General features: G+C 39.4%; 1 protein-coding gene across 2 annotated transcripts; it reads left to right on the forward strand.

Annotated features, from left to right (window-relative positions):
* Positions 1-806: 806 nt before the first annotated feature.
* Positions 807-10,757, forward strand: ZNF770 (zinc finger protein 770). Of its 2 annotated transcripts, XR_004057406.1 has the most exons (4): positions 807-1,004; positions 1,448-1,564; positions 5,920-9,306; positions 9,507-10,757. XR_004057406.1 is itself a non-coding variant. In XM_010367537.2 (3 exons), exon 3 carries the CDS (start codon positions 5,976-5,978, stop codon positions 8,049-8,051), a length of 2,076 nt encoding a protein of 691 aa, XP_010365839.2. In that variant the 5' UTR covers positions 807-1,004; positions 1,448-1,564; positions 5,920-5,975; the 3' UTR covers positions 8,052-10,757. The 2 variants fall into 2 exon arrangements, 1 of the variants encoding a protein (XP_010365839.2); XM_010367537.2 differs by having other exon boundaries at positions 5,920-10,757.
* The last annotated feature ends 507 nt before the right edge of the window (positions 10,758-11,264 follow it).

Consider the following 11,264-nt stretch of genomic DNA (forward strand, 5'->3'; position numbering starts at 1 on the left):
ACTTGGGAAGCAGCAGAGAGTTATAAATGTAGGTCTGGTATTAGGCTACCTGTGTTCAAATCGCACCTCTATCGTTTATTAACTGTGTGACATTAAGTTCCTTAATGTCTGTGATAGCCTCATTTTCCTTATCTTAAAATGGGATCATATCATTTTACAAAGTTGTATTCAATATGAGTAATTAATAATGATTATAGTTCTTTGAAGGCCTACTACACTAGGAATTAAGTTGAGCACTTCACACTCATTTTATCTAATTGTGAGAACAGGGCTTCGTACACTGTGGACAACTAAAACATACTGAATGATTGAGGCGGGGCTAATGAGGTCCGCAGCTGGCACGCCATTAGAGGAGTCGCGAGTGGAGCTCAGTCACGTCTGCCCACAAAGCGCCTGCGCTTGACCTCTACGTTATATTTACTTTGGCAATGTACAAAGTGCTGAGGACAGTCCTAGCCCAGAGGGCCCCTAATACATTGTCGTCTTCTTATCCCCGGCCCTCTGCGTTACAGAGGGCTGCCCCGACTCGGCTTTGAACGCTGACTCGCCCTTTTCCAGTCGGCCCTTGAGCCCACTAGTCCGGGCTACAGCGTTTTCCTAACCGAGGTTTAGAGGTGAGATGGAAGATGTACCCGTCTTTATTCTTCTATTCTCTTCCCCGCAATGACAGGGTGAATGGCGGTGGGGTTGGGGGTGCGTCTCTGGAGTCCCAGTCCCTTCGGGACCGGCGGGCCGCGCGGAGGCGACAAAGGCCCTGAAATTGGGGGGAGCTTGTTTCCAGCCGGACCTTGTCCCTGGGCGCGCAGGAGCGCCGCGCCTGCGCGCTCAGCCCGTTGCCGCGCCGGCCCTGCGGACGTGCGCGCGCTGCCTTCGCGGCACCTGGGCCTGAGGTGCGTGCCACCCGGGCCCTCGCCAGCTCCAGATGCCTGGGGAGGACTTCAGAAACCCGACTGAGAAGTGGAGCGACCCCCAGGGAGGGTCGGACCTGCCTCAATTCCGCCAAGGTGCCTGGGGACCCAGAACGGGGGCTCCACAACCTCAGTTCCTGGGCTCCTTTTGCTTTCTCACTTCCCCACCTATTGAGTGCGTCTCACGCGGAGGAGAAATCTGAGAGGAAGGCGCAGAGGAATTTTTTTTTTCTTTCTTGCTGTGGGTTATATCACATGTGGCGTTTTCATCCCGGCTGCAGCCAAAGCCGTTTTTACCCTTGCCCTTCCTTTCCTGGCGTGGGGTTTTGTGGTTTCTGGACTCGACTCGACCATTAAGTGCTTATTATTGGTTGTGGGCCCTTAGAACGAGGGCTGTGTGTGTCAGTGTCCTTTGTCCAGTGTAGTCCACTGGGAGGGAGAGGTGAGGGTTCAAGGCCAAGAGAATGGGCCCGGGGCGAGTGGGGCAGAAGCAGCCGCCGGATTATTCCCCAACTGAAAGTTGTGTGTGTTTCTCTTAGGTCTTTCATTTCTTGTTCGCTTACTTTCGTGAAATCCTCACATCGTTCTAATGGTACTAGTCAAGACAAGAAAATCAACAGGCTTTCAGCCTTGAGGCAACATTGGATATTACTGAGGTCAGTTTTTACAGTCTTCACGTAGAATATCTTGTTCTTGTAAGGGTAAGTTCTGAATTGAACCGCTGAGCAGATCTATTATTCTTTTATTTCAGTTTAACGTAAGAAAAGTTACAGTCTTTTTTTATTTTATATTAACAACAACAAAAAATCGGTTGAAATGGGATTTGGAGCTCCATGAGTGCGTGAGGTGAGGATCCCTAACCTGACTCTCATAAATAGGAGATACGATCACCACTTGCCACTAATGGTTCTAACAATCTAGGGCCCCCAGTAAGTGCTTTTCCACGTAGTGGGAGGCAAGTGACAACAGTTATCCAGTCTTACTGCTAACAATGGATGATCCTTTTTGGTACAGGAGCTGTAGGTAGCCAATCCCTGTTTTAATCAGGGGTGGTTGTGGTGTGTGATTTTTTTTTCTTTTAGGCGTGTTCCACGAAAGCATTTATTAAAGAAAAGAAGAAACATACAAAAGGAATTGAATCTGGCTCCAGACCAAAATCCTCTGTGTGATCATTCAGTCCTGACATTGGACAATTACCAGGCTTTGCCTGACTGGCCTCAAGGGCCACGCTGCCCTCCCACACCAGGCTCGATATGGGCCAGTGCATTGCAACTTTCTGGAGGGGATTGCAGTCAAGGACTCGCCCTGCCCCTCCTGCTAGATATGCAAATCCCGTAACTTCTTTCTCAGCCTGGGTACCTCCATTTGGTGGCCCTCCTAGGAAGGACCATGGCTGAGACACTTTTTTCCGTTTTCGACCCAGCTTCTTTCACTCTTAGACCTTCCCCCGTTTTCCTATTCTAACGTTCCATAAGAGGCAGGAGATTTTTGTTAGGGGCTCCTCTTCAGTGAGAGGATTACCTCATATGTGCTGCATCAACTGACCCTCACCCAGTGTCCTTGTATTTAATGGACCACTGGGGAGCCAGTGCCTCTTTTTACCACTTGCTTACACTGTCACAGTAAGTGAATAAAGACTTGGTTACTTTTGGTTTGGCTCATTGTCCTGATTGACTACTTTGGCACCTAATTGCTGCCAAGTTCTTTGCAGTTCACTGGATTCATGACTTAATTTTAATTATCATGACTGTTGCTCTGTATCGGCATGTTTAGAGATTTTGGAGCTTGTTCACCTGTAATTTCTCTAATTCAAGCTACTGAAAATGCATGTTCATAGCACCAACAGTTGATTGTTGGTTAACATTGGTATCTGGGTTATACGGTATATTTTACTACTATACTGGCTTACAGTCAGATTATTTTATTTTGCGTGGATTTGTGTGGCATTTTCCATTTGGCGTGTAATTAGATGATTTTTATTTAAGATACATATTTTGGAATAATAGGGTCAAGTGAAGAAAACCAGACACTTGCTTTCTTTAGTAATCTTGTCTCATCCTGTGGGCCCCTATCTTTCTCACCTTAATAGATTACTTGGCCACTTTGAATAAAGTAGTTGATTTGTTGTAGGTTCTTCTGTCTAGTATGAAGAGGCATGTTAAGAACAGCTTTCATAAACTTTTTTACTTCCTACAGAAGTTTAACGAGACAATATTTATCCTTGCTATATAGTATGCAGTCTGATACTTTCCACTTTTATTTATCCCCTATTTTTATTTATGATTTAAAAATTTGTTTTTGAGATGGAGTCCCACTCTGTCGCCCAGGCTGGAGTGCAGTGGTGCAATCTTGGCGACTCACTGCAACCTCCGTCTCCTGGGTTCAAGCAATTCTTCTGACTCCGCCTCCCAAGTAGCTGGGATTACAGGCATGTACCACCACACTTGGCTAATTTTTGTATTTTTATTAGAGACAGGGTTTCACCACGTTGGCCAGGCTGACCTCGAACTCCTCACCTCAGATGATCCCCCGCCTCAGCCTCCCAAAGTGCTGGGATTACAGGCATGAGCCACTATGCCAGCCTCTGCTCTTATTTTAAATAACAAAGCGCTGATCATGATCTGCTAAGTTGAATTCACAATCCATTAATGAGTAATATCCTGCAGTTTGAAAAACACTGTAATAAAGATATTTGTTTAGTAATTTCTTTTTTTTCTGTTTCTGATTCATATTGCTAAAGAACCACAGTGGGTATGTTTGTGATTTGGGGTTGAAGGTATCTTCTAGGAGAAGATAGTAGCACCATACTTGTTGGATGTTTGCCAGATCAGCTTACAAAAGAACTCCAGACTTAGAACTCTCTGATCCAGAAGATACATTATATTGAAAGTGCTAGCACAGCTTTGTAATTTTTTTTTTTTTTTTAATCTCTGACTCCTTTATTTAAGGGCAATGCCATAGTAGAGTAATAACAAGAAGAAAATTAGCTGCTCTGATGGAAGACAGGGCATAAGATAGTTATGAAAGTGCTTGCTAAATTTTTTTTTCTTTTTTTTTTGAGACAGAGTCTTGCTCTGTTGCCCAAGCTGGAGTGCAGTGGTGCAATCTTGGCTCACTGCAGCCTCTGCCTCCCCGGTTCAAGCGATTCTTGTGCTGCAGCCTCCCAAGTAGCTGGAGTTAACAGATGTGTACTACGACGCCTGGCTAATTTTTGTATTTTTAGTCAAGACAGGGTTTCACCACGTTGTTCAGGCTGGTCGTAAACTCCTGACCTCATGTGATCTCCCTGCCTTGGCCTCCCGAAGTGCTGGGATTACAGGTGTGAGCCACCACACTGGGCCAGTTTTTTAAATCTTTATATTAACGCTTAAGACCAAAATGACCCTTTTACTATATTGCCTGATGGGTAAAGCACACTCAACTTTCAATTACTTAGTCATAGAAAGCTATATAAGTAACCAGTTTGTTGATCTTGTTGTCTCTATGCTTGTCTTTTGGGAATTTCACAACAAAGTGAAAAGGAGAATTTTCTTTTTCTTTGAGACGGATTCTCACCCAGGCTGGATTGCAATGGCACGATCTCGGCTCACTGTAACCTCCGCCTCCTGGGTTCAAGCGATTCTTCTGCCTCAGCCTCCCGAGTTGCTGGGATTACAGGTGTGCACTACCACACCCGGCTAATTTTTGTGTTATTCCTAGAGATGGGGTTTCACCATGTTGGCCAGGCTGGTCTCAAATTCCTGACCTCAGGTGATCTACCAGTCTCAGCCTCCCAAAGTGCAGGATTAGAGGCATGGGCCACTGTGCCAGGTGAGAAATTTTTTTTTTTTTTTTTTTTTTTTTTTTGAGACGGAGTCTTGCTCTGTCGCCCAGGCTGGAGTGCAGTGGCCGGATCTCAGCTCACTGCAAGCTCCGCCCCCCGGGTTTACGCCATTCTCCGGCCTCAGCCTCCGGAGTAGCTGGGACTACAGGCACCCGCCACCTCGCCCGGCTCGTTTTTTTGTATTTTTTAGTAGAGACGGGGTTTCACCGTGTTAGCCAGGATGGTCTCGATCTCCTGACCTCGTGATCCGCCCGTCTCGGCCTCCCAAAGTGCTGGGATTACAGGCTTGAGCCACCGCGCCCGGCCGAGAAATTTTTAAAATATGTAAATTTAGTCAGTGGGTTTATCTCTTAGTGAGAAACTCTTTAAAATGTTACTAAGAAGATAAGGATAACATTTTAAAATTTGATTAGCGTTGTGCTAAATAGTTCCTTAGGTTTATGTATTGCTTCACAGTTTTATAGCACATTCATATGCATTATCTCCATTGATTTTTGACAACAGCTTGTGGTGGTAGACAGTCCAGGAGACCTTTTCCCCATTTTACAGATGAGAACTCTGTATTTCCTTCTTCCTACCACCAAGATCATATAGTGGCAAATCCAGGACTAGAACCCAGGTCTTCTGTGAATTTACTCCTAGTCCACACTGTCCTTGGTGGTCTAAAGAAGTAATTGAGAATAAGTCATGTTAAATCTGTGGCTAAGAATCCAACTATGATAAGTGAAATATTCTGTTCTAAGAGCATATTTATAATGTGCTATAATTGAATGCAAGTTCTTATTTTTAGTATTATGTTTTAATTTGTTACCTTTCTAGCCCATTTTTTAAAATGCTAGCAACTAAATACTGGCAAATCTACCTAATAATGAAATAGGAAAATTGGAATTAAAGTATCTATTTAATGTTAATAAATTCACCCTAGTCCCCATTTAATGTAGCATCTCAATTAGAAAAATAGCTTAAAATTGTATTGATTTTTAGATATTTCTTTTAAAGACTCATATCTCTGTATGTGTAAAATTAGTTTTATTATTTTAAAGTATTATTTAAAATGATTATTAACTTGTAAACACTAAGTCCAGATTCTCCTTTGCCTTTAATATCTTCAGCCAAAGAACAACTTAAGTTACTTTTCATATGGATAAATAATTTTAAAATTAATACATTTTTTTCTTTAATTTTTAGACATCTGTGGAATTTAAGAACACTATGGAGCTCATCAGAGTATATCACTGAAGAATATGATGGCTGAAAACAATTTAAAAATGCTAAAGATTAAACAGTGTGTGGTAGCCAACAAACTACCTAGAAACAGGCCATATGTTTGCAATATTTGCTTTAAGCACTTTGAAACACCATCAAAATTAGCTAGGCACTATCTCATTCATACTGGTCAAAAGCCATTTGAATGTGATGTGTGTCATAAAACCTTTAGACAACTAGTTCATCTGGAGAGGCATCAACTAACTCATAGTCTGCCTTTTAAATGTAGTATTTGTCAGCGCCACTTTAAAAATCTGAAGACATTTGTGAAGCACCAACAACTTCACAATGAAACCTATCAGAATAATGTTAAACAGGTCAGAAGATTGTTGGAGGCCAAGCAAGAAAAGTCAATGTATGGCGTGTATAATACTTTTACCACAGAGGAAAGATGGGCATTACACCCGTGCTCTAAGTCCAATCCCGTGTATAGCATGAAAAGAAGAAAGAATATTCATGCATGTACAATCTGTGGCAAGATGTTTCCATCACAGTCAAAACTTGATAGGCATGTACTTATTCATACTGGTCAGAGGCCTTTTAAATGTGTCTTGTGCACTAAATCTTTTCGACAGTCAACTCACTTAAAAATCCACCAACTTACACATTCAGAAGAAAGACCTTTTCAATGTTGTTTTTGTCAAAAAGGATTTAAGATTCAAAGCAAACTTCTGAAGCATAAACAAATCCATACTAGGAATAAGGTTTTTCGGGCTCTTTTATTAAAGAAGAGGCGTACAGAATCTCGCCCCCTGCCTAATAAGTTAAATGCAAATCAGGGTGGTTTTGAAAATGGTGAGATTGGTGAATCTGAGGAGAATAATCCACTTGATGTCCACTCAATTTATATTGTCCCTTTTCAATGTCCAAAGTGTGAAAAGTGTTTTGAATCAGAGCAGATTCTCAATGAACACAGCTGTTTTCCTGCTAGAGGCGGCAAAATTCCAAGCAGGTTGAAAAGAAGCTATAACTATAAAACCATTGTTAAAAAGATCTTGGCCAAGCTTAAACGTGCTAGGAGTAAAAAATTAGTTAACTTTCAATCTGAGAAAAAAGTATTTAAAAAGAGTTTCTTGAGAAATTGTGATCTTATTTCTGGTGAGCAGAGCTCTGAACAAACCCAGAGAACATTTGTGGGTTCTCTTGGCAAACATGGAACATATAAAACAATTGGCAATAGAAAGAAGAAAACATTGACTTTGCCGTTTTCTTGGCAAAATATGGGAAAAAATTTGAAAGGCATCCTTACCACAGAAAACATATTAAGCATTGATAATTCAGTGAATAAGAAAGACTTGTCAATCTGTGGTTCATCAGGTGAGGAATTCTTTAATAACTGTGAGGTACTTCAGTGTGGTTTTTCAGTTCCAAGGGAGAACATACGTACTAGACATAAGATATGTCCTTGTGACAAATGTGAGAAGGTATTTCCTTCTATATCCAAACTAAAAAGACACTATTTAATTCATACTGGACAGAGGCCCTTTGGCTGTAATATTTGTGGGAAATCTTTTAGACAGTCAGCTCACTTAAAAAGACATGAACAGACTCATAATGAAAAAAGTCCTTATGCATCTCTTTGCCAAGTAGAATTTGGAAACTTCAACAATCTTTCTAATCATCCAGGTAATAATGTTAACTATAATGCTTCCCAACAATGTCAGGCTCCTGGTGTTCAAAAATATGAGGTCTCAGAGTCAGATCAAATGTCAGGAGTTAAGGCAGAGTCACAGGATTTTATTCCTGGTAGCACCGGGCAAGCCTGTCTTCCTAATATACTTTTAGAATCAGAGCAAAACAATCCTTTTAGCAGTTATTCAGAGAATCAGGAGAAAAGTGATGTCTTCCTGTACCGATGCAGTGTTTGTGCTAAAAGTTTCCGATCTCCATCTAAACTGGAAAGACACTACCTAATTCATGCAGGGCAGAAACCATTTGAATGCTCAGTTTGTGGCAAAACATTCAGACAGGCTCCTCACTGGAAGAGACATCAACTTACTCACTTTAAAGAACGACCACAAGGGAAAGTGGTTGCCTTAGATTCGGTTATGTAAACTGTTGCAACCACTAACAATTGTGGTCTCTGGTGATCTTATTTTTAAAGCCTGTATTATTTAAAATGCATTTTTATCGAAAGGCCTGCATTAAACTGAATGGTTTCAAGGCATTTGCTTGTCCTGCATAGTAAGGAGGTAAAATACATAGAAAATTAATACAATGTTTTAGAAACAGCCAAGTTAATTTTTAGAGGCAAGAACATGATTTGATGCCATAAAGTAGTCATTTTAATATTGTAAACATATGCTTCGGCTGTATTGAAAAATATAAATCCATGATGCTGTACAAATAATGTAGCCTCATTCATTTTTTTAAAGGAATTATTCCTTAAGACATGCCATCTCACTGAGAGGCAAAACTTGGCTTTTAGCTGCAGCACATAGCCCTGTTACATTTGATTTATTTTACATTTCACATGAAAGCATAATTTTGTCCACATGTGGCTCAAATTGCATTGGATTTTTTTTTTTTTTTTGTAAACTTAAAAAACTAAGAGGCACTGAAGGTGAAAATGGATGAGAAAATTATAGTATTATTTTCATTGGTCATTTCAAAGCTATTTTTAGGACTATGTGGTAATTTCACCTTCAGGTGATAAGAACTTTTTTTTTTCCTCCCAGCTAGTGCCATCTTTCTCAAAATAATTTAAAAGTAGGCAAGAGGCTAGAATGCATCTGTATACATTTACCATGTTTATTTACCAGGAATATTTTCTAAGTGCCATAGTCTTTCATAATATGTATGAGTTTTATCTTTTCAGAGGAATAATTTCAAGTCATTTATTTGCTCATTAATGATAGCAGTAGTCATAGACTTAAGACTATTCTAGAGATCTTCATCTCCATAAGACTTTTACATTTATTTTAGTAAACTTTTTATGCCTCTTTAATGGAGTGGTTCTATTATTTAAGCCTGTTACAAGTTTGATCAAATGGCAATGACTAGGTCTAGTTTTAGTTTTTATTTTTGCAAGAGTCTATTGCTAAAGAGTTTTATTTTGATCCTTGTTAAATTTTTATTTTAATTAGTAAGGTAGTCATTCCTGTAGAGGGGTAAGATGCTTGTAGAGTTGTGGGTATCATTCCAAATAGAACTGTTACTATTTGGGAAATATTCTTTAGTACAAAGGACTTATTTCATAATGACAGATTGTCCTTCACATTTGCCTTTGTTTATAAAATCTTCAGGAATGACATTCTCTAGCAATAAAAGGAATGAACCGTTACGTTTCTAACCTGAAAAGAGGAACAGGTGGGTAATTATCCTACCATACTTAAATATAGTGGAAAATCCTCTATTGAGAATGTGGATAAATGAACAATTGTAAATTTTGCATCATAATCTGAGAACTTTCTTTTGACAGGGGGAGGCGGGGGGGATAATAGGTGGGAGTGATCTGCTTGCTGCTTTTACCACAGGTAATTTTTAAGTAACTTTGGTTTAATTTACAGAGATGAAACATGACAGTCTGAGTAAAATGTCCAATGATGTAGAAGTGTGCCTGTTTATTATGTAGATACAGACATCCAGAAAACACAGAGGAGAATCACATGTTTTAAAGAACACTTTCTCTTAGGTTTCCTTGAGATATATTCCTCCAGTGCAAGCAAGATAATGGTTTACAGAATTTGCTTTACACAAAACTTTACAAGAACTCATCTGTTACGCAAAAGCAAGGAATAACTAGTTTATATTTTCCAATAATGTTCAAGGTTTTCTCCTTAATATGTTTGAAATTATTGATTTTGGCATTTTTGTAAGCAATTTATGTAATTTTATTTGAAGGAAATGTTTTATATAATGTTTTTCCCAATCTAAACAGGGAGGGTCCTAACAGTGTTGTGCTTGTATGATTATGAGACTTTATTTGCATAAGTGATACTACTATACTTTATTTTTGACCCATGCCTTTTTAAGCTGTTTCATATTGAAAGTTGGAATATTGTAAAAATTTTGTCAAAGATGTACTGTAGTGCTATTTGAAGTACCTGTAACAAAACACAGTTGGCCCTCTGTATCCATGTATTCTGCATCTGTGGATTAAACCAATTGCAGATCAAAAATATTAGAAAAAACATAAAAAGAATACAAATAAAAATACAGTATAACAGTTATTTAAATAGCATTTACACTGCATTAGGTATTAGTCTAGAGATAAAGTATACAGGAGGATGTGCGTTGGTTATATACAAATATGTCATTTTATGTAAGGGACTTGAGTATACTTGGATTTTTGGTATCTGTGGGTTGAGGGGGTGGTCCGGGAACCAATACCCCGTGGATACCAAGGGACAACTGTACTTATTTACCTTTATGATCATTGCAAGCTTCTTATGGAAACTTTATAGGAATGAAAATATACATGTTAAGATTAAACATTAGATAGTAGATGGTTTGTTGCATGCTAGAACTGTTAGTATTGTTGAATCAATTACTTTGGTTTCATGAAAAAATAAATGATAAATATCTTTAAAGAGAACTAGAAGAATTTTTTGTTTGAGTGATTCCAGGCTGTAGTGTGATTATTTACTGAAGTAGTTTGATTGGCTGGCTAACTTAGTGGAATTATTGTTTCTTGTTTTGTACTGCAGTAGGGGTTATAATTATAAGATAAAAATGTGTGTGTTTAAGGGAAGTAGGTGGTGGTTAAAATTCTTGAAAAATTTTCAGAATACTTTAAAAATAAAGTTTCAAGTTACACAGTTTGGTGGTTTGGTTTTTTTTTTCGGGGTGGGGGAGAAATTACATGATATTGGAGCCAAGGTACTGATTGATTATCAGATACTTTTGTGGGTCCACTCCAATCTACATTCTACACCAAATTTGCGTGGATATTTAATCATTTACCCTCTTGTTCATGTTACATTTCCATGCCGTTCCCTTCTGTGGGAAAAAAAAAACTCTTTGACAGCTCCCTATCACCTACAAAAGAATATGTTAACTCCATTATATGTTGTATGATCTACCTATTTATCTGTTTATCCTCCTTTTTGGCCCTTCTCTTCAGATTTGTACTAAGGAAATACAGAATCAGGGGCTGGGCACAGTGGCTCAAACCTGTAATCACAGCACTTTGGGAGGCCAAAGTGGGAGGATTGCTTGAAGCCAGGAGTTTGAGACAGTCAACAAAGCAAGACCCCTGTCTCTAAAAAAAATTTTTTTTAAAGCCAAGTGAGGTGGTGGCACACACCTGTGGTCTCAGCTGCTCT

The sequence above is a fragment of the Rhinopithecus roxellana genome, chromosome 5 (assembly GCF_007565055.1).
Source record: "Rhinopithecus roxellana isolate Shanxi Qingling chromosome 5, ASM756505v1, whole genome shotgun sequence".
Classification (NCBI taxonomy): domain Eukaryota; kingdom Metazoa; phylum Chordata; class Mammalia; order Primates; family Cercopithecidae; genus Rhinopithecus; species Rhinopithecus roxellana.

What these genes read in the sequence shown, in the direction of transcription:
- ZNF770 (XM_010367537.2), top strand. Translation starts at nt 5,976, where the DNA reads ATGATGGCTGAAAACAATTTAAAAATGCTAAAGATTAAACAGTGTGTG.